The sequence below is a fragment of the Simochromis diagramma genome, unplaced genomic scaffold, assembly GCF_900408965.1.
Source record: "Simochromis diagramma unplaced genomic scaffold, fSimDia1.1 OVJJ01000361.1, whole genome shotgun sequence".
In the NCBI taxonomy this organism is placed as follows: Eukaryota; Metazoa; Chordata; class Actinopteri; order Cichliformes; family Cichlidae; genus Simochromis; species Simochromis diagramma.
Genome location: NW_024386860.1, coordinates 6,685,342 through 6,709,785, shown reverse-complemented (window position 1 = coordinate 6,709,785; position 24,444 = coordinate 6,685,342). Strand labels below are relative to the sequence as shown.

General features: G+C 43.4%; 1 protein-coding gene across 1 annotated transcript in view; it reads right to left on the bottom strand.

Moving 5' to 3' along the window:
• The window catches only part of pou2f2a (POU class 2 homeobox 2a), a 67,531-nt gene extending 48,845 nt beyond the window's left edge, over positions 1-18,686 (bottom strand). Inside the window, exon 1 of the mRNA XM_040030179.1 lies at positions 17,171-18,686. Within this exon, the coding sequence (XP_039886113.1) occupies positions 17,171-17,537 (367 nt within the window). The 5' untranslated portion in view covers positions 17,538-18,686. The remainder of the gene's footprint in view (positions 1-17,170) is intronic.
• Between the last annotated feature and the right edge of the window lie 5,758 nt (positions 18,687-24,444).

Here is a 24,444-nt window from a genome sequence, read left to right as displayed (position 1 = left end):
CCCAGAGAGAGAGAAACAGATAGGGAGAGCGAGCTCCCCTGAGGGGCTGCTCCAGCCAATAACCCCTGCTGGACCGCTTTCATTGAAGGCCCATGGTCCTGATTGTCCACCTCCCTCCCTATCAAGCCTCCCAATCCATACAGAGATATATAGCTGGTTCCATTGTTTTCTGGGCTGTATCTTTGCCCTGCTGTATTGAAAAATGCTCTTCCAAAATTGTCTCTCTCGCTCTCTCTTGCTTTGCTTCTATTTTTTTCAGGGACAAATAACAAATACTGTAATGGATGTAATACTGGAAAGCAGGAACTAAAAATAAAGTTTAGGGATTGAGATTTAACTGCCGAATGATTCTTTTTAATAACCAAAAAAAAGTATAAATGTGTATCTTTTGTAATTTGTGTGCTTCACATCTTCCAGAAAGTTTTTCTTCCCTTTAAATTACAAAATAAATGAGACGTCTGCTTGCAGTGTCCTGCACTGGATTTGCAGGTTTTTCTGCATTACATAATGTCTGCGCTGTACTTTTAGAATTTATTACATTTGCTAAAAATCATATACATATATGAACTCGTTATGATGCCACAATATTGATATGTGTCGTCAAATAAATTTATAAGCTACTGCTAATGGAGAAAACACACTGTTAGTAGGTAAACACACTTCTCTGTTCATCACAGCTACTCCCCACAATTATTTAATGAGTGAAATATTTAAAAACAACTCCTGAATCACTCTTTTCAAAACTTATTACATATTATTGGATTCAGTTAGACGACATCTCCAATAAAAAGACAAAATATCAAACTAATAGATCAAATGAAGAAAATAAAAAATATTCTTATAATCTATGTGAAGTTCTTTTTCTTTCAGCGTTTTTTCTTTAACACAAATCAGTTTGTTTGCAGCTGATACTCTGGCTTACGTAGTTTTCCCCACCTACAGTAGTCACAAGCAGATTTATTCATAGAAAGCAATTTGTTCAATTTCTCTCCACAAAATGTTTTCTGTGTCATGTGCTGTAGGTCAGGATGTGGCATGAAAAATGTATCCAATCAGAAAAAGCCAAAGTATCCTTAGGCTACACATTAGTCACAACACGGACCATTCATTAGTCATATTGTTTATTGCACTCTTGGTAATTGCCTGTTCTTCATTTTGAATGATTGATTTGACTGGCTAGAAACAGAGTTTGAATATTGAACATGATTTTTTTAGTTTTTATTATAAATGATGAAGCAGAAGAAAAGTTCTAACCACAAAAAAAAAACCCAAACCCTTTCCCTCGGTGAAACGGTTCGTACTGATCCGACGGGATGTGTGTGTGTTTGTCCTCACGCACCGCTCCGCGTGTGTGACCCCGGCTCATCCGAGGGTGTTCGCGGCCACGTCACGGTCGTAGTTAAATGGTGATGTCATGTTGACAAACGAGCTGGTCGAATTAAATTCTCACTCATCAATAACTGCGTCGGTTGGGAATCAATAGGAGGCCAACGGTGGCGTTACTGGCTCTGTCAGCGGCCTAACAAGGCCCTATTAGAATGGACAACGCTCTCTCTCTCTCTCACTGTCGCCTTGTCCCGTCTCATCCGGGCAGCGCGAGGCGTCAACACACTCCTCTCATATCCTCTCCGTGCACACACACATCAATAACAGATGGCAAAATGTAATATTCACATAATGCCATGCTCTGACATGATGTATAGATTTGTCAAGATAATATGGATATGATGCATGGGCTTTTATGAGGTTTGTTTTCTTGGTGTCTTTGTCAGTGCGTGTGTTGGCGAGTGGGTGGGCAGGTACTGTTTGTGGATCTTGGTAAGTGCCAGTGTGTGGGAAGGCAAGATGTGGTGCAGGCTTTGGATCCTAACTGCAGAGTTCACATCCAACCAAGATTCAATCAATTCAAGAAGATACACACATACAGGTGTGGAAGAAGAAGAAGAAGAAGAAGTGAGCTGTGTGTGCGCACAAGTCAAAGTCACACACACGATAAAAATTCCCAAATGAGAATGGTAAAACTTCACACGCACGCTCACGTACACAGATACACGTATGTTGAAGCAGAAAATACACACAGCCTCACACAAACGATGACTGTACACCACAATCTCCAGCCCTCCGCCTTCCGTTCTCGCTTTCCTCGAGCGAACAAGCAGCTGATCCAGCTAAAGCCCGTGTTCTTTCTGTATTCCTTGTCTTTTTTATTAGTTTTTATTAACTTTGCCTCCCTCTCTCTGTCAGCACTCTCAATAATCAATGCTGATATATTGCCAATATCCAGCTCGGTCCCTCATGCCATCTTTCACAGAGGCTCAGTTATTGGGGGAGATTGGCCCAATAATAATGATATTTATAATAGATATTTATTATCTGGGTTTGTGGCAGGGCTGTGGAAGCCCCCTGCTGAAAACTTACATGCACACAGGCACATAAACGTATACACACACACACACGCGTGCGCGCACACACACACACAGCCTCGCTGGGGCTCTTTAATTTACACTGGTAATATCAGCCGATTATGCCCCACACAGATAGTGTAGGGTTATCGGCAGAGTTAACACACAGTGGCTGCAATGTATTCACTCCACATTATAGAGTCCACTGCACCTGCATGTGTGTATGAGCGTGTGTGGAGAGCTGAAGGTCCATCTTTGGCAGCCTACCGGCACTGAGCGGTGTTTAGAAGCCAAGGGAGGGTTGATGGGATGGGTCAAGATTCAAGCAGTGCTTGGTCAGGGGAGGGGATACAGGAGAGAGGGGACTGGACAATCTGGCCTCTCGCCCTCTCCACCCCTCCTTCTTCTCCACACACAGACACACACACACACACAATCCAACCCCCCAGGCCTCATCTACACCCCCTCCATCTCCCTGCATCCCTCCAGTAGCCAGGGCCCCAGACGGTAATCCACCCCAGTGCTCCTCATCCTTTCATGTATTGATTTCCTCTCCTGCGCCACGGTTACATGTCGCACCCACGTCATTGGGTCTCGGCTGCTTCTGCTCCCACCCCCTCCCCTATCTGCCTCACCCATTACCCCACCCTTACACTTACCCTCTCCACCCCCCACCATCTTCAACAACAACTAAAGGGCTGGGTTGCGGGATGGGGAGGTTAGAGAAGGGAGGAAAAAAGAAAAAAAAAGGAGGGAGAGTGGACTAAAGGGAGGAAAAAGAGGGCAGATAAAGCACTGCAGTATTTCAGTAAAGCAACCAGCATTTTACAGGGATAGAAACAAACAGGAGAGGATGGAGAGAGAAATAACAGGAAAAAAAATCTGCCCCTGGGGGCTGCAGAGGATATTGTGGAAATTATCAGAGTGCGACACACGCTCGAAGTCCACAGTGAGAGATTTATTTCGAATTTGTCTTTGACAGTGAAATTCATCACTGAGTAGGCCTGTATCTGCTCTAATTTTATAGACGCATTTGGATGAACACGAGGAGCCAGAGTCCCAATTTGTGAGAGATAAATCTGAAATTCATTAGCGGAGCTGCGACGACCGCTTGATCAATCAGTTAGTCAGTGGGCAGAAAATTAATTGGCACCAATTTAGATAATCGATTAATAATTTTGTCAGTCTCCGAGAAAAAAAATGAAACAATCCCATCCTCAGTTTTATTTCCTTATGAGCTGAGTAGCTTTGAGTTTGAGACTTTCTGCCACGTTTCACTGTTTACCAAGAAGAAATATTTAAAGTCCTATCAATTCAAAAACTCCATCAGGTATAAAGTTGGAGCTGTTGTCTTTTTCCACAAACCTCTGGTATGAGTTTGCATTTTTCAGGCCCCGTGTGATTAGTGTGTGCAGAAAAGTCGTGTGTGTATGTGTGTGTGTGTCATCCCCCAGTGAACGGATGAAGTATGTATGAGACTGCAGGCTGGGAGTACGACGGGTCAAGGTTATGTTTTGAGTGTGTGTTGGACGAAGTGGTGTCGGTCCGTCTGGCTGATTGTGTGAGAGGTGTGTGTGCAAGGACAGCGTCAGCGCTTGTGTGTATGTGTGAGTGCAACACCTTATGCGAGAATCTGCCCTGATCATATATGTGTATGTGTGCTGAGAGGGACACGTTGTGTGTGTTTGATGTGGTTTTGTGTGCTGAGTCCGCAGGTTCCTACTTCTCATCTAAAACAGAAGTCAGTAGCGGTGACCATCAGGCGCTTTGAGTCTTATTGTCCACGGGCGCCTCCGCGTGTATTTGTACATGCATAACCTAAAACAAGGAAAGCCACATATTAATGTATCCGAGTATTTTTAAAATAGCCTCTGTGTGTGTGTGAGAGAGAGAGAGAGAGGGAGAGACCATGTGTGCTGTCAGGCCATCCCTATCCCTATCATCAGGGCAAACATAGGCCCCATAACTACAAAGCAAACAGCGGTTCAGCCCAGGGTATGCATTTTAAACACTTTATCTCCCATTGTTTAGCCAGCACTCACTCCTCTCAACCCTGAAATCTGTTATTTTACATTTTCTGCAGATGCAAACTGCAGACAGAAAATGTAAACACAGAATGGTTAATCAAAACTGTCACTGCGCCCTTTACCATCATAATAACGCAGCTATTAAAGCGCACTCTTTAAAACATCCTGCGTTTAATGCCACTGCGGAGCGGCATTACATCATCTTGACAACAGTCGTGATATTGAAGTTTTTCTCCCACTGTTGCTGACAATAGTTTGCTTGCCTTTTGAAAGCACTTATCTTAAGTGGATCAACGCAGAGTAAATTGTAATTGCAACGCAGTAATGCTACATATGGTCCATATATTGTGTGCTGTGCAAGGCACTCAACTGCACGCTGAGACAGAAAAGCAGCAAATGACTTTAGAAAAGGTTAGCACAATTTGGTCAAGTACAGAGGCTATAAAAAGAAAATGCTATCAACTGAATGTCTGAATTTGAGCTTCAACACTTAAGCCAAGAAAAGGTCAAACACACACACACGTGCGCGCAGACACACACAAATATACAAACACATACATGTTATCGAGCATGCGCCGGAAGAATTCATCGTTTACTTCACATCGAGCCCTCGCACACGCACACACATTCAAGCGTGCGTGTGAGCGCAGACACACGCACGCACACAGAGACTCGGATACAGCCAATTAGGTCCACCACCTTCAGAGAAACACCAGTGGGCATGTAAGATTCGGAGTCCAGCGGGCCTCTAAAACCTAACACAGTCATAAGCCAGAAATAACACACACACGTCTCCAGTAGGCTCTGCAGACCGTGTGAAATAGCAAGGCAAAGACAAAACACTCCATTCCATCTCTGACATTTCCAATATCTGTCTATCCCTCATAAACCTTTGTTCACCCATAAAGTGACTCATTCTTCACAGATGAACATGTTCCATCCAGGCGGCTACCAGGCTGGCAGTCGTTACTGCCAGTCGTTCCTGACGCTTGTTATAATTACAGAATTATTGATTCCCTTTACATTTCACAGATTTTTGGCAGGAGGTGCTAAAGATAAATTGATTTAAAATCCCCATTACACTGTGTAGAAACGCTTTAATGCTTTAAAAATAGTTTGATTGCGGAGCAATCCGTGTTTTCTTGCGCCTTTAGTTTCTACACTGCATGTATACACCCGTATTGTGTGTGTACGTGTGTGTTTTATTTAACTCGACTTCCCCTTAAAGCTCATAACTCTGGTTTCGCCTCCTCACCTCCTGCTCTTTGTCTCTCACTCTGTTAATTCACTACGCTGTCACCGGTCAGTGTATTTACCTAACACCAGTCTCTCCCCCTTTCCCTCTTCCCTCTCTCCTCTACCTTCCTTCTTGTCTCAATCCTTTCCTCCATCTCTGCCCCTGCGAACGGTGAGACTGTGTGAGTAAGCGTGCAGGAGATTTAGAGCGGGGATCAATAAGAAATTTAAAAATCAATGCACTTAGCGCCAGGAAATCAATGGGCCTAATCGGGATGCCAATCGGCCCAGTCAAAACAATTAAGAGGGAAGAAAAATGTTTAACAACCTCCTCTTGCTTACATAGACACGGGGGGGAGCAAGGGAGAGAGTGACAGAGGCCTAAAGAGGAATATCAGGGAGACACAGAGGGATGAGATGAAGTGATATATGGGAAGGAAAGGCTCAGGAGAGAGAGCGCTCAAAGCTTAGACTCAAGGAAAGAGGGATTGGAGGGAGAGGCGGAGAAAGACGGGGAGTGAGGGACACAAATGGTGATAAAGAACCAGTTGGGAGTCATGAAGGACAACAGAGGAGAAAAGGGAAAGTTGACGGATGTGAATGGCGGGGCAGAATTGGATTTTTTTTCTTCTTTAATCCACTCTTTTTTTGTTTAAATATTCCATAGAAAAGAGAGCTGAGGTTTACAAATAAGGTCACAGTTTGTGATCAGAAACACAAAAAGTAATACCCTCCCTCTGGAAGTGGTACTATTTGCTTCATCAAAGGCTCCAAAACCGAGCCGCTCCCTGTGATCAGACACAGAACAGCGCAGCACTCATCCTCACCAAGACAGCCAATCAAGCAACAGCTGGAGTCACGAACAGCCAACACTTCCAAATCAAGCGACATCAAAAGAGAGGACATTGCGCTCCCCGTCGAAGCGTCCAATCGCACTGAATGTTTGTCAGCGCAGGCGCCCAATGAGGGAGCTGCTGCTGAGTGCGGGAAACAGCAGAACGGCTTGGCGGTTTGTGGTAGGGGGGCTAATTTGGGGTCAATCAATAGATCTCCCCTCTCTCTATCTTCTGCCTACTCACCACGCTAAAATCAATGGGAAAGCCAACAGTTCCCCGCCCCAGTGTGGATTAGTGAACACACACAACTAATCAGCGAGTCACTGAAACTGACATCTCAGCTATTAACCTATTGATACAGGAGACACATGTTGAACTCGTACACACACACATACCACCACATATTCCAGCAGAAACATCTGTGCTGCTGTAATGATGAAGGATATGCCTCATGATGCTCACACCCAAAGAGCCTTTGAAAGTTTCTACAGAGGCGAAAATGTTTTATCTGGTATAAAACACAAAATAAAACATCAATATTCAGAAAACTTCATGGCTTTTCTTTGCGTTTTTCAACATACGCCTGCCCCAGAGGCTCAGCAGCAGCAGCAGCGAGCAGAGGCGCTAACTATCGCTGAGCACCAACATCCTCAGATCCAGCCGCAACCAAGAGACATTTAAATGTTTTCAGGGCTCTCAGTCCACTAGTCCAACATCCCCTCGCATCAAATCACGCGCCTCTGTGGGATCCCTGGCTTTGAGGGTCAAAGTGGGAGCTCGAAATGACTCTGTGCGGACGCCAGCTTCACTCTAATTCAGGTGTCAGCCAGCACCGGCCTCCATTAAGGACAGAGGAGCAGTGCGTGTTAGCGAGGGGAAGTGTGCATTTTTTGCCTGTAACGTGGGGGCACTCGGCCAGTTTGGACCGGTGCATACATTTGACGTATAAAAAAACGTTTTTTTAAATAATTGGTTGTCAAAATGCAAGCGCATCTGAAAATTGAGAATTTGATAGGTGATTAGAGAAACATTTCACGCCAAAGCCGATAAGCGATTTAAAACACACCTGTCGGGCATCCCATTAAAGACAATAAATTGTGCAACTTTAAAGAAAGCATCACTGAGGTTTTTTTTTTTATTTGTGTGTGTGTGTGTGTGTGTGCGTGTGTGTTGAAACACCTCGCTGAGTCTCCTCAGGAAGATAAAATAATATGTACCTGGCTCTTAAGAGGAGCACTACACAAGGATCATTTTTCAAAAATAACAGCCTGACTAGCTTTCATCCCTTACTTTTGAAAGCCCTCTTGTTTTCTGAGATTGCCTCTCCTTCCTCTGTTACTCCTCCCCTCCCTCCCCATCCCCTCCCCTCTCTGTCATGTTTTAGTTTTCATATGTTGGTTTTGTTCTTCCTCATTTTCCCCTTGTGTAAAAAATGAAAGGCTGAAAATAGGATGAGCGAGGACTGGGAAGGCGGGAGGGGGGGGGGGGGGCAAGAGAGAATGAAAGGCAGGAGGCAAAAGCAACGACTGCACATCGGTGAAATCGCTGTCTGCAGTGCCGAGGCTGTTCTCTTCTCTGCACTGACAGTTACAATACAGTCCCAAGCCCCATCCATATACATCATACTCTGAAAACCAAATGTTATCCATAGACAATGCAAAATGGTCCCTTCGCCCAGTGTTGAAAGGCTGTATACCAATGTGATGGACCCACAGCATGACAAGAGGAACAGCATTGATCAGCCACAGGCAGCTGCATAAAAACAGCCTTTAAATCGCATTCAGACGTACGAGTGATTTGAAAAGATAAATCCAGCTCATGCATGTTTTTTTGAATTAGTTATCAACCATGCACATTGTAGTGTGACCGGCGCGGGGAAAGCAAGGATAACTGTCTTTCGCCTCCTATCTATTTCTTCTTGCTTCTTGACATCCTTTCAGCAATCCGTTTTCACACGTTAAACGCACAAAGAGAATGGAAGTGAGAGGCGTATGAAGTGGACTGGATTTCCTTCTTGTTGTTGTTTTTTTTTTTCTCTCTTTCCCTCTTTCTTCTCTTCACAGACTTTATTTCCATGGTGGACCCATAGTGATCAGCAGGCAGTCATGGCTTAGCCGACATGATTGTGTGTTTAGGCCTAATCCAAACCTCTTCCTCCACGCCGGGGTGGTTGTGATGGAGATGGAGGGCGAGTAACTTATTGAGAGAGAGAGAGAGACATAGAGAGATGGAGAGGGAGAGAAGAAAAAGTGTGAAGTTGTATTGTCAAGATGTCCAGGCCAGTCCGGATGCATTGGTTCCGTATAACATTCCTATTCCAGCTCAACAGACGGATGCTGCCATTCTGCGAGAACGCAATCCTGATTTCTCGCTTGAGACCCAATATCTGCACCATACAAATAGGGTGAGGATATTGGGGGGGTGTGGAAAGTGATACACACCAGGAATATGGCTCTTTCTTCTTATCCTGCTCAGCCATATTGATGTTTGTGAGCCTTTCATTGCTCAGCCAAAATGAAGTCTTTCAGGGGCCGGAGCCATTGACAGATTAAGAAAACACATCCTGTTTTGTAGAACATGACAGAAGCTTTCTTGTTATCTGAATAATATGAGCAGTGCTGAGGTGGCACGGAAAGACTGTTTGTGAAACATTGTGTGGTTAAACCCAGGTTTGAAATTACAGCCCGCTCTCACTACAAGAAAAAAAAGACTTTAACTGTGAAACTGAAAGTAGCTTCTCAGCTGAAGAAAGAAACGCTCATTATGTTGTCATTTCATTATGTAATTGTTAATGGAAACATCTGTCCATGATTATTCTCCAACATCCACAAGCGAAAACTTCATATTCGTCATTTGGCCCTGAGAGAAAGGCTGGAAATGTCGAGCTATACATGGCAACACAGCCGAACCCTCACACAACAGAGATGAGCTGAAAATGACCAAATCACAGAAAATTGATCACATCCAACAAAATGACGGGGTGACTAAAATTGGTGTGAGCTTTCTTGGGGTTGAAAAAAAAAATTTTGGCAAATGCTTTCTGACAACCACGTTGTAGTTCTCCCAACAAAGAAAAAACAGTTTAGAAATGAGCCCTAATTAATTTATTCTGACATTAACTGTGATGGAAACATCTGAGTCGGGCAGACGAGTGGATGGAGCAGCAACGCATTCAAAGACGAGGCCAGGAACGACGAAGAGGTGGTGATGTGGCGCAAAAGAGGATGCGTAGATGATGGTAAAGACAACAAACGGAGCAACAAAAACAAAGCAAAAAAAAAATGCTGTAAAAAAGATGGAGGAAAAAAATAAGGTGTGCTGCAGTCATCTGGAGTGTGTAAAGGGGTTATGCTGAGAGGTGGCATGTTCAGATGTGATAGACAGAAAGAAGAGGGAGGAGGTGAGTAACAGAGAGGTACAGGGAGAACAATTGATAAAGGGCTGGTAGAGAAGAAGAGCTTTAAGATTAAGGAATGAGTGTGGGGTAAAAGGAGGGGGATTAGGGGTTTGGGTGAGAGCAGGACAAAGTGAGAAAGGCAGGGAGGGAGGGAGAGAGGGAGGAGCTGAAACCAGGAGAATGAGAGGCGCGCAGAAAGAGGAAACTGTACAGGGCTTTTGACGGAGAGAGCAGGGATAAAAAGATGTATTTTTCCTGCTTCCTCTGTTGTCCTGCCTTTCCTCTGGGCAACTTCCCGCTGCTCTCCCCCTCTCTGCTGCCTTCCTCCTCTGTCTGACACAGTGGGAAGATAGGTAGGAAACCTAATCGAGCCAGACACGCCGCCTGCTCTCTGCTGACACTCACAGGCGGAGGGGGGGCACTACAAATCCTGCTGACCAGCCGAGCCGAGACCCCCACTCCCAACCTCCTCTCTCACCTACCGGCCAGAGCGGCCATCATCATTCAGCACAATAGGGTGGAGGAGATGGGGGTGAGAGGGGAAAGAGATGCCCAATGGGTAACATGACCCAGTAACATTGCCAAGAATTAGAAGTTTGATTCTTGCTGAGAGGAAAGAGTCTGAATGAAACTATCAAGGCACAGAAGCCACAGAAATCTTTTAATATTGGTAAAAGAAAGAAAGAAAGAAAGAAAGAAAGAAAGAAAGAAAGAAAGAAAGAAAGAAAGAAAGAAAGAAAGAAAGAAAGAAAGAAAGAAAGAAAAAGCATAAACTAATTTACAGTGTTAGGTCTCTCCTAAATTATGCCAATACTTTAATGCTGAAACACTCTGGATTCATTGATTAGATGATTTAAAAAAAACCAGTTCTGGTAATGACAATATCTCTAATTAGGGAGGCAAGAGGATACGAGGTGCTGACTAATAACTGCAGCACGCCAAGTTCAATTTATTTTCCTTCTCTTTCTCCTCATTTCTCTCCTGTCAGATCCCCCAAATTATAAAATTATACATTTAAATATTTTCAGTAATCTATCAAGAAAAACTATGAAATGTGTGCTGCTTTGAAAAAAAAAGGATTTTAGTATCGCTTCATTTCAGTTCCCCTCTCTTTTAATAACAAACAACAAATAACAAACCAAACCAAAGCATCATATTAGAGCCTCATCATTTTTTTAATCATATCTATAAGATTTTAGACTGGATTAGATTATTTTAATTAAAAAAAAAAATCTGAATTTAACCCTGAAATAAGCAAAATACAGAAAAAAAGCTCTACATTAAAATAGAGAAATATATGCCAGGGGCTGATGCAACAGAGCAGATTCTAAGATAAAACGATTGCGCTGTGGTAATGACTTTGCTGTTTAATTTAAAGTGAAGTGACTTTGCACACCCGTGTTGCTCTCTTGCTTTTCCTTTTGTCCTGTCACAGACCTCTTTAGAAGGTTTCATACCAAAAAAACACATTCAGCACAGGCTGCTTACACTATACATGAATGTGTGGATCCACTGAAAATCACAAAGATTCGGTTTTTGTTTTGTCAGTGAATATTTTTCAGATTAAACTCGAAAGATTTTTTTTTTCTGATAGACGAACTCAAATCCTTTGTCAAACTGTATGAACAAAAGCCGCTGATCATTGACGGGTGTGGTAGGATGCCAGGGTGGGAGCACGTCCTGTAGTGTGTGTGTGTGTGGGGAGGCTCTGCTGTGCAGGTAAAAATGAATGAGGGTCAGTGTGTGTGTGTGTGTCTCAGTGGGGGAGTCTGCCTCCCTGGTCATTGTGTGGGGAGAGACAGCCATTACGGACTGACCGTTATGGTGACAAGCAGTGACACACTGAGGCTCCTCTCGGGGGAATTAGCTGTGGACAGACGATGGGATGTGCAAAGGTTGTGTGGACATTGTAGACTTGCTGCATTGTCCCTTTTTTTAAACTCTCTATACATTAAGTACGTATGTGTGTACATGTGTGATTGTGTTTTTGTGTTGCTGTATAAATACGTGCGTGTGAGTGTGTGTGTCCAAACCAGATAGCACATATTTGCTAATCTGGAGGGGGTAGCTGGAGGAAGGGGGTAGGGTCAGAAGCCGGGGTCAGGTGTTAATTCACTGCTTCAAAAGCAGAGCCAAACACAAAAACCAGGGGAGACCGCAACTGAACAGATCGACCAAAACCACAAGGATATATTCAAGGTCCACTGCGGTACCCATGCACCTCTGCTTCTCCCTCCCGCCGACATCCTCTTTAGATTCACCTTCGCTCTCGCTTTTCCTCCCTTCTGTCCTAAATTTCACCTCATTTTTTCCCCATCTCTACCCCTTTCCCCCCCATCCCCTCCCTCTCTAGCTGGTCCAGTATGTGCAGCCTCCTCCCCCAAAAAAGGTCAGTCAGTCTGCAGGGTCATCAGTCTGGGATGAAGCTGAACTTTGACCCTGAGCCCTTGATGTATTCCAACCACAAACCCCGCAGACACACTCATGTAATGGACATGTGCGGCCTCACAAGAGGCTTGTTTCATTGCGGCCATTTTTGATCAATTTATCACTTTTCTGTTGTCACTTATTGAAGTCCTGTCTGTGCTGGCGAAGCCTAGGTCTGCGCGGCACGGCAGGTTAAGAAAGACAATGACATCGACAAAGTGATCTATCTCGGATGATTAATCCCACCAACATTTATCAGCTAATCGATGCAGCGATGATCGGGAAGTGCCCACTGATTACATTCAACAACCACAACTGATACATGACTATGTTGAGGAGGGAGTGGGAGTAAACACTCTCATACGTGGGAAAGACAGACACTAATCTCCCCCCCCCCCACACACACACACACACACACACACACACACACACACACACACACACACACACATAGAGCAAAAATCAGCCGTACACAAATGGAGAGTTTTTGATTTTCCTCTATAGGAACTATAATGCACCACAGTAACAATGTGTTCTATAGCTTCTCACAGGTCTTCATGTTTTCTGTACCAAAGTGTAAAAGTATCCATTCAATTACATTCAAGTAAAACTAAGCTGTGCTGTAGGCACACCAAGTATCAACCACATCCTAAAAACAAAGAAATATTAAATATTTAAAATGCAATTTTGTTCCCAAAACGATGTGAGGAAAAAATAAACTGAATTCTAACAGAAATTATTAAAACACGTGTTTTGCACTTTGGTGAACGTTCAGAGGTGCGAAATTTACCTACTAGAAATCCTAATATTCTGTATACCGGCCTCTGGTCCCTTCGCTTCACAACAACGATGCATCGTGCAACTGCAATCTTAACGCCTTAATTGAGGAACTGGCCAAACGACCTTTGACCCAGAGGTCATTAGCGCATTGTGAGCAGGGCCACGGAGAGCCGCCGCACCATTTGGGAGGAGAGTCGTGCGCAGAAAACGGATTATTTTGTATCGCCTCTGGTGCCTGATAGCGACTGAAGTGGCCCAGTGACCAAAAAAAAAAAAAAAAACCGTACAGAAAAATGTACATCAAAGCCCACAGGCACGATCGCGCTGTTTACCATCAAACCTGAGCCAATAAACCGTTTATGAAATGAGCTTTGAAGCAGGCTGCATGCACGTTAACATAAACCATAAAATTGAACGTATCGGTTTTGTGGTCTGTTTGAAGTTGATAAGGTGCAGGACAGGGTGTCAGGGTGCCAGCTCAGTCCCATTAAATAATATATAAAGTATAAATAAAATCTCCCAGGAACACGCTCCTTTACAAATGCTAAATGAACAAAAATCTATATATTTAAAAGAGAGCGCAGGTTTTATTTTTAAATTTCCATGTGTGTGTAAGATTCCTTATATGTGATTCCTGGTTTTTATAAAAACTTCAGAAAAATGCTAAAACAAAAGCGTTTCCTTTTTTTTTTTTAAAGAAGCACCTACATTTGAACATTTATTTTTTGCCTCTTAACTATGTAATAAAAAAGAAATAAAACCATTTGGCTGCTCAGGTCTCATCCTAAATTACAAATCTCGTCAGAACTATATTCCCATAATTCGAGTGTCGACTGTGTGCCCTGCGCTGGGCTGATCTTACTGATAACACTTCCGTAATTAACAGTTTTTGAAGTGCGACACATCGAAATCAGCACATGAATCGATAACACATTCAAATGTATATTAAATACGAGGCCTCGTGTTTGAATAAGACAGCTACGGTTTCTAAATTTTACTGAACTTTGCAGCAATTTTTTTTAAAGTTAACTTTGAAATTTAAGTCGAAATAAATAAATGGCTGCCTCTAAACTGCAGGCGTCACATCAGCCTCTCAGTGACTCCCTCTGTACTGGTTTAAAATCAGCTGTGGATTCTAATTTGAATATCGTGCATACGACTTTAACAAGCTGAAGCAACAACTGTGAAAATGACGGTGAAATAAACTCGAATATTTAAATATTCACAGTTTATGCAAAAAAGCACAATAATATCTAAATATTCCCAGAAAGAAATATCAAAATAAAATGTGAAAATTAACTCATCCAGGAGGAAAAAGCGAGATGAAATCTGAAATATTCAACTGAACAAATATTGTGAGTGCAGCTGAAACGGTTCGGAGGCAGTTTATCTATTTAGCCTAAAACTTTATGCAAAGTTTTCATCAAATTAAAATTGATACTTTTTAAAAGTTTGGGTTTTTAATTCAACCATAGCTTCCCCAAATAATAAATTTAAGATATTCACTTTGAATGAAAAATGCAGATAATTGTAATAAGGAAAATCACACATTCTGATAGATGAACACTACGTGTTTGATTTTTAAGGGCTATTCTATTCTATTCTATTCTATTCTATTCTATTCTATTATGAGAAACGATAATGAGGAGGCTCCAATTCAAAGTATAATTCACTGAATATTAAATTTATTATTATGAGGCGCATAAGAGAATATCAAATAAAATATTTAAATAAATCTGGACGAATAATTATGAAAATAAGGCGTCTGCATAAATTTTAAATGATAACCAAAAAACAGAGAAGGCAATGCAAAGAAATAATAATAATATAATAAACCTATATTAAGTTCAGGTGTGAATTAAGTTCTCTTGTCTTGAAAAAAAAAACAGTCCAACTTGTTCCTCGATGCCACGGCTGTGAATATGCAATAGGTCGGAGAGTTTTAATGAGACACAAGTTTCTAAATATGAGAATCAGAAAATGCAAACTGGGTGAAATAATAGAGTGAAACACGTGATTGGTAAATACGAAAAGAAAGTCGCCCCGTTTCTTTGTTTTCTCTTTCAGTGCAGCGGTCTGTGAGGAGAACTGTCGGTTGACCATAACGTGTGTCTTAGTCTCATGGGGTTTAAAAGTCATCTGTGCGCTGTGGTTAAAACTTCTTCATACATGCTGGGCCTTTTTTAGTATTACGACTTCAGACACAAACACTTCAAACACTACACACACACACACACACACACACACACACACACACACACACACACACACACACACACACACACACACACACACACACCCCGAGTGTCACAAGTTGCAAATGACTCCAAAGAACTTGAACTCGGCCCTGTCCTAAAGCGCTGGTGCTGAATCTGCAGCAGTAATTACGCAGCTCATTTCTATCCCCTAAAATAAATAAAGAGGCATCAATGTGATGGATCGAGGCTTGGGACAAAGTTTTCAGAAGAAACCTTTAGTCCAGATGCGACATGCAGGCCCTAAACAGGATCTGATCACGTTCACATTTTAAGAAGAGCAAAGGTCAAAAAGGAAAGAGGTGTGTGTGTGGAAAACACACCTGAACGAACCCGCAGCAGACGCTGGGGTGTGGATCAGAGCAGGACTGTGCGTAAACAAAATCAACAGCTGGCCAAACAATCGCGGGTATCTGATGATTTTGGGGGGATCGCCAAGAGTCATGCCGGTGGTGTGCTGTATGTGATACCACGCAGAGGCTTTTCCACACGGTGTAAGTCAAGGTTGCAGCACAGCGGTTTGCCAAATGATCGGCGGGGGCATCGCGCAGCGACCATGCACAGAGGTAAGCACCGGCTGCTCCCCTCCTCTCCTCTGCCGACTCGAGCCTCCTGCTCGGCCTTATAAAGCCCACAGATCCCCTCCTTTTAATTGATTTTCTCATAATTAACTCAGTCTGTCCATCGATTTCCCTTCGGCGGCGAATCAGACCCTCGCCACCCAGAGGTGTTTCTGTGCTATGTGCGGACATTGGGATACCGACGAGCAAATATCGACCACACTGATTAAAAAACCCACAGCGGGAGAGAATCTGCCTGTAAACTGCTGCCTTACATTATGCACGAATTAAGACACAGGTTGCCCATTAACCGCAGCTGGCCTGCAGTCGCGCTCACACCTGCGTGTGCGGAAAGAGCGCACAAACGAGCCGTGGCCTTTCTTTTTTTGTCACAATTATGAGCCAAACAACAAAGAGAATACACAGCGAAGACGAATCAGCGGAACAATGGAGACTGAGTAGAGAAAATTACTGGAGATGTCTCGATTTCAGCACTAATTCTCCTTCAAGCCCAGACCCAGACGGCGGCGTGACGTGCATGAATTCAAATGTGAGGGCTACATGTAAAAAAATAAATAAATAAAAATGCGATCAGCAACAATGGAAACAAACCACACACACCCCCATCTTTCTGTGTTTATGAGATTAACAATGTGCGTAATATTCGCACACCGTGAAAGCACTGCAGGTATGCAGCTGCAGCGTGGTTTCCGTATGGGCTATGCATAACACCGAGCACATTCTGAATCAAATATTCCCGCGATAATACAACATGCAGAGCAGGCAAGAAGACACAACGCTATTCGTCCACGGAGCAAAGGAGCAAGGGAGGATAGGAGAGAGAGAGGGAGTGAGGGGGAGAGAGAGAGTCGGAACACGAGGGCTGCTCCTGTGAATTAATTTCGTTCTAATCAATAAAAAAAAAAAGAAAGAAAAAGCCCAGCCCCGCACAAAAAATCATTAGGACCGATATTTCTCTACCCCTCTCTCTTCCCTGCACTGCCTTTCCCCAGGACCCTGCCATGAGGAAAAGTCGGGCTCCCCCGCAAGTGGACAGAAAAAAACCCTCTTGAATTCACACAGAAGAGAAAGATTGTGATGTGAGAAGGTGAGAAGGAGGAAGTGTACAGCACAGCTGAAGACAGTAAAGGGTGAAAAGACACATGGAGGAAAATAGTTAAGTCCCTGCACTTCCGCCCCTTAGAATAATTTTCTTTTTTCTTTTTGTTTTTGTGGGTGTGAAAATTTACCAGTGCTTCCATCGGTGAACGTCTCCATCCCCGCCATGCGAGCAGCCTGTCTGGACAAGAGAGGGATGGAGAGCAAAATGATGGGGGAGAGGAGGATACGGGGGAGGCAGAGGTACGTGTAAGGGGGGCCACTGTGTGTTTGTGTGGAGGGGCAGTTGTTCTGGGTTAGGGGCTCAGCATTAAAGTGAGGGGCTGTGGGTGTGGGTTTGGGGGGGTTAGAGGTGAGGAGAGGGTGGGGTGTTGTCATATGGTAACACACTAACCTTTTCATGTCTCCCCCCTCTCTCTCTTTTTCTCTCTGTCCCTCGTTGTCCCTCTTTCTCTCTCCATCCCTCACCCTCGACGTATGTCTCTCAGCGGTTTCCATGGCGACCCGGTGGCTGTGGTGCTGCTGAGGAGAAAGAAGCGCGTGCGTGAGAGAGGGCGAGGAAGCGGTGAGCGAGGCGAGGCGAGACGGTCGTCTGAAAGTGCAGGCAGGGGGGTCACGCCCCCCATTAGAGGTAAATGAGCAATCAGCAGCATTTCGGAGGCGTAATTACAAACAAACAAACGTCACGCTGTGACTGCTGTTTTGCCACTTTAATTTTACGGCAGCAGGTTTGTTTTGCGGCTGAGAGACGTTTAAAAGGCCCGGCGTGACCCTAGATCTGAGACGCCCTGCATAATAATCCGATTAAAACGCGCATAAAAGAAGCAGCAAAGTTCCCGCAGTTAAACATCAGATTGAATCAACGCTGAAGGAGATTCCACTCCAACTTCTGTAACTTCTTGACGCGTGCGGTTCTGACATGATGCCGCTGAGCTGATTTTCACCAGCTCTGCTGTTTTGAATATGAGGCCTTCGCAAATTGGTCATGCATCTTTATGCTGCCACCTGCAGGTAGCAGAAGAAAGCGACACACACAGACAGACGGAGATCACTGCCTTCTGCTCAGCATGAGCTCTCAAACAGGGTGACTGAAATGAGGTTTTATGTCGTATTTCATTTACCAATTCAGTGTTGTGGCAAAAAAATATTTCCGGTGTTTCTTTGTGTTTTTTTTTTTTAAATGTGCAATCTCTTTGCTTATATTGGTAAAAGACTGGAGTTAACGTGATGTATTGAGGGATTATATATAAAATAAAGAAATTACCTATTTTGCAAGTATCTATAGGGTTCCGTGTTACTGTATACACACTGTAAACAATCCAGTCTTTTTGCCCACCTAAAACATCTTTGTAGAGTTGTTAAGTTATTTTTATTGCAATTTTTGCTGCTGTCTTGACCAGATCCCTCTTTTTAAAAGACATTTTTAATGCCAATGAGGCTTTTTAGCAGGGTAAATAAAGGGAATATAAAAGTCACTTTTCCAATAACTGATTGCAGCTTCTACCCTGTCACATGAATGTTGTCTATGGCTCAAAATGACTTACGGTAATATCTTTCATGAGAGAGATGTTTGACATATGTTTTGCAGATTACAGGCCAACAATTCATTTGCAGCAATTTAAATACAAAACATTTTTTTGAAAGTACCGGAAATCACTTTTTGTAACAACACTTCCAACCTCAACCTCACATCCAGGCATCTTAAAAAAGAAAAAAAAAGTGCTCATATGTTGTATTTTAAAAGGCTTGCGTGGACTCTGCTGCGACTGACTACCAACCACGGAGAGGTAAACCAAGGAAGATGGCTTCGGAGAAGAATCACCTAATCTAATTTTTTCCCCCTCAATAAAAGCCACAGCATTTTCCCCATCAGAGGAATGTACGATGTGCTGCAGGGTATACGTACAATAACAGCATCCCCAGCGGGCCGACTGAAGGCTATAGTGTCTATCAGCTTTAGATGACACGTTTCGATAGGAGACTGATTTAGGCCTGAGCTACCATGAGATGACTTGAGTCTCCATCCAATCAAGGAGGTGAGAAGAACACCTGCGGACAGTGGAATTAAGTCTTCAGCGAGATGATGACCAGTCCCCTGCCACACAACCCAGTATTACATTAGCTTTTGCACCCCAATACAATTTGCACCATCGAACACAAAACCACCTCTGATGTCTCGATGAAGTGGTTTAGGCAATCAGCTGAACATTCACTTCACCAAATGTGTACGGAGCTGTGGTGTACAAAAAATGCCAGATTTATTTAGTTTTCTCCAAGTTATGTTGTAGGTAACAGAAAATGAAAACAGATGTTGAAAGTGGTCGATTGATAAAATAAAAAATTGACTCCATCACTGGTTCCCTTCTGCCTCAGCTTCTACTGGTCGGATAGTTTCCCTACCCTACCACGTGCTTTAAAATATCTACAAAAGCTTCTCTTGGATGTAGATTTGAGAGACATGAAGGGAGTTTTTTTGACCGAAAGCTCTGCTGAAGCCGCAAAGGAGGGGTGATTGTGGCGGCGGTGATGGGGCGTGGGCTCTCTGGGTCAGCAGTAGCCTAGGCTGGGAACATGGCAGACTTTGGGAGTTTGGTATGGCTGGCAATCAGATTCAAAGAGACCCTTTACCTGTAGTGCTACCTTGATCACCAGAAGGTGAAAGTGTTCTTCAAAGAAATAGTTTGACTTTTGAGTGATGCACTTATTCGCTTTCCTGCAGAGTTTGATGAATAATGTTCGCGCCTGTGTGTAAGATTAAAAAGCTGGAACCAGCAGCCAGTTAGCTGCTGATAGCCTGCCATAAAGACACTAGAAGGACACTGCGAGATCACAACCTCACACACACACCAGATTCACATCATTTAAAGAGTTCTTCCACTGTTTGTGCACCACCACCATCATGACCTCTACCTTCCAATCCTGCAAAATGTTTTTAGCTGTGTGAATTTGCAACCAAACATACAAGTGACACAAATGATCTCTTGGCAGGAGATCACGAAGCTGGGAGTAGATAGTTACCCCAAAGCCTCTCTGAAGCATGTCCTGTAAAAAGAGGCGCTTGTAAAACAAAATGCATTGTGTTAATAATTAGTGTGCATTAGAAGGAGCAGTAGGTAAAGCTATCTGCTTGTTTTTCTTGATTCTTAACCACCAGACAATTAAGCACCATTTTAATCCTGACTGATCAGAAGACTTTCCAAGAAGATTTGATGGTTTCTTGGAAAGTTGGGAGAGATTTATCAGTGCTCGTACCAACTTCAACCTAATTCTCTTGCTCTTCACAGAAAAAACTATCAGAAGGTGATGGAGGAGCCTCATGAAGAGTTTTGTAGCAGATAGCTGCTGGACAGAAATAACGGCAGGACGTGTTGTCTCGTCCTTGGATATTTGTGAGCATTATGTTCCTGAGCGTTCCAGATATGCGTCCCAATTTCTCTGACAAACAAATCTCTCATAGTGGCAGGGGCCATCCAAGAGGGAGTCATTGTTCAGAGGAGGAACATGGCAGCATCCTTTGAGTTAGACCTCAGTAGTTTTGCAGACTTCTTAAGCAGAGTGTCTGGGGATCCCTGTGGGCATCACGTCGCTGGTTTTGCTTTGAGGCTGGGCGTGGTGAGAACCGGGCTTTCAAAAATCTCAGTTTTCCCCAAGGCAAGCCTGGGGCAGTTTAGCTGGCCATCAAACAAGGCACACTCTGAACAGAGTAGAAATGGCCCTATCAGGTTTTCCCCAGAGGGCTGGTGCCGCTTACTGTTCTCCATGATGGCAACTCAATAATAAAACTTCATTTGTACACTCAGCAGCTTTTTAGACATGGGGTGTTGCCAGAGTGCTCTTAACCGATCCAGTAATGGTGGCGTCTTTAAAGACAGCGTTAAGCGTTGTGACATGGATGCAACAGTGTATTAAATATTTAAGACAAAAAAATTACTCTTATAGGTTTTATAGCTTTGTTATATAGTACTATTAGAGCAGCCTATATGGTCCGCTGCTTAAATAAACATAACTGCTAAGATACAACATTTTATAAATTAATTATAAGAGTTGTTTGGGTGTTGTCTAACCTTCAGGATAATTAACTGGCTGAAAATGACATGCACTAATTAGAAAAAGTCAAAGCCTGTGAAGGGTCACTAAGTGAAATGAGGTGGCTCTTCAAAAAGTGCCCTTTTGCCGACATTTACATCATTTATTCATGTGACCGAGGAGCGTGTTGGGCTACATCAGAGGACTTCATTACCTCGAAGTAGGCCCAGGGAAAACTCAAAGACCTCACCGACCATCAGGAAATAACTCGCATCTATTCACCACAAATCAACATCTGTTATGTTACAAGGAAATCAGCTTTCTGGTTGTGATGCCCCTTATTTTCTTTTTTTCCCCCTCATTGAACGATTCTGTGGATTCTTTATAAAGTTAAAGATTTTATAAATCAAATTGTTCCCTCATACTTCCTTACATGATATACTGTCTAAAAGTGTGGAAAACATCTGTAAAAAACACTGAGTTTGGTTTCTTTTGTTTGTTTTTTTTTGTTTTACAGATGTTTCAGTGTGTTTCTTCAGGATCATAAATAAAAACACACATCTGTTCAAAAACAAACAGTTATATTTATAACTTCTGTTCCCTGAAGGAGAGGAATGAGGTACAACACATAAGTATGGGATATCACGCCCAGTGTGTCCTGGCTGAAGTGATGACATGCACATGGCCACGCCTGCACATGTACCCCCGTCATCACAGTCATCCCTCAGTTTGCTAGCTGTTCCCTTACCAAACCAAGCTGTGCAGCAGGTGGAAACTTGTGTTGTACCTCGTTCCTCTTCTTCAGGGAACAGAAGTTATAGATATAACTGTTCGTTCCCTTTCAGTCGATTCACTCTGTACAACACCTAAGTATGCGACAAATTTACACGCCTCGCTCTGCGCGGTGTACTACCAGCACATTAGTGTGTTTGTGTGTGACCCAGCAGAAAGGATAGTATGAGCTACCGAAGGGGCTGTAATGTCCAAACGATAGCACCTGACAAAAGTGTGCAGTGATGGCCAACTAGGTGCAGCTACAGGTACCCGGAATGAGCTCTCACACCTGGGGCTCACCGTTAGTGCTGTACGTCAGTGAGATAGCTTCTATAATCCAGTGGGACAGCCTCTGTTTAGACAAAGCTCTACCTCTGGCTGGATTAACAAAGCAGACAAACAACTCGTCACAAAAAAGAACATTCTCAATGTAGGTACGTAGCACACACACCGGACACAGAGAATGGATCCTCCTCTGCTTCTCAGATCCAAAAGGAGGGGACCAAAAGCTCAGAAGCTCAAATTCAATTGAGCTATAAACTGCAGGAATGAACTTGGGTAAATATGTGGCATTTGGGCGCGATACATCCCCGAGGCCATCAAGAGAGAACTGACCCTTAACTATCAAATTTGACCTTTCAGCAGGTAAGCATGAAGGTGCCAGAGATCCGGGTGTGGATGAATCACTTCCATCACCCTGCAGAGAGGAAGCTTGCCAAGGCCTTGCTGCTAATAGGGTGATTATCTCCACATACCACGACTTTGTTGGCCACCAACAGGCTCCTAGAATCAGAGTGAGGTGTACTCTCTCTAGAACTGGAGATATCGTTTCCACTGGGGGAAATGCATACAGAAGCACATCTGGCCATTGGTGGGCTAGTGCATTAAGTGTCCTGGGGTGCATCTTGTTCGCCTATGAAGAAGAACAAGGGGCAGTGTGTTCACCCTGGAGGCAAAAAGATCTACTTGCATGTCACCGAATAGATTCCATGTCTCTAGTTAGTAAGGAGCTGTAAGGACGGCATCAGATATTTATTACAAACACGTTAACCCTTACATACCATTCTGGTCAAATTTGATCTGTTTTTACATTTGACAGCAGCAACAAAACCTAATTCACATTCTTTTAGTCTGAAATTTGATGACTTGTTCTAAATTGTAAAATATACACTTAAATGAAAATATTTTAAATTGCACAAAGATCTTGACTTGTATCTATAGTGATTGAATTTAGATCCACCAGTGTGAGTGAAATAAAATAAAATGGTGGTTAAACACAAGTTTGAAACTGAAAACTCTACATGGCTTGTCTCTGTGGATTTCTTTATGGGATTGTGGTGACAGAGTTCAAGGAGGACCTTGACACCATCATGAGAAGTCTGTTCCCACAGAGACAGGCACCTGCAGGTCTTTGAAGGATCGTGTGGACAGTGTAATAGCAAAACACTGTAGAATCAATCATATAGGGTTCACATAAGGAACAGAAGTCATACAGAGCTCAGCCAATGTCTTGACATGGACACAAGCTCTAAAATAGGGCGGCTCAGCGCTGCAGTGGTTAACAACATCACCTCATAGTCAGGTCTGTGGTCTGAATCCTGGTTGTGGCCTTTCTGTGTGGAGCGCACATTTGTCCTACTTTGACTTCCTCACACAGTCCACAGATGCTTCTCAGGTAGATGGTGCCTGAAGTGTATAGAATGAAGTGCTGTGTTAATATAAGGTTAAAGTGTGGCTTGTAGTCAAAAGCACTTTGTGGCGACTGGTCACTAAGACTAGAATAGCACCGTATGAATGCAAGAATGCTGTGTGCCTGCTAGTGCCTTACAATACAAAAATAACCAAACATTAATGAAATAAGGGTGGGGCGATTGTGGCTCAAAAGTTGGGAGGTCGCCTTGTAATCGGAAGGTTGCCGGTTCGAGCCCCGGCTTGGACAGTCTCGGTCGTTGTGTCCTTGGGCAAGACACTTCACCCGTTGCCTACTGGTGGTGGTCAGAGGGCCCGGTGGCGCCAGTGTCCAGCAGCCTCGCCTCTGTCAGTGCGCCCCAGGGTGGCTTGCCATCACCAGTGTTTGAACGGGTGGGTGACTGGATGTGTAAAGCGCTTTGGGGTCCTTAGGGACAAGTAAAGCGCTATACAAATACAGGCCATTTATCAAATAATAATCTATTTATTCTGAGCCGATATTAAAACAGACATAAAAAGAAAGACTGTGAGGGTCATAAGACTATGGAGGGACCTGAGCTGCCATTTCAGCAAGTGTATGTGTGTTCAAAACACACACACACACACACACACAAGGTTTCTTACCACTGCTTTGAATCCACAGACTAGTTGGGTCAAGTTTTGTATTTATAAATTGTACTTATGACATTTTTATGACATAGAAGTGAGACCAGTGTTTAACTCTTCTGATGTTATTGTACAACCATGTAATGGTTGTACGAGGTTATATAATAGATCCTAACAGTTCTACACACCATTTTCACTTTGAATATAATAATATTAAAATATAGAGATGACATGAATTATTGCTGTTAGGCTTTCACGTCTTAGTAAAGTGTGAAGCAATAGCTTGTGATAAGAAATGTTTGTTTTTTTG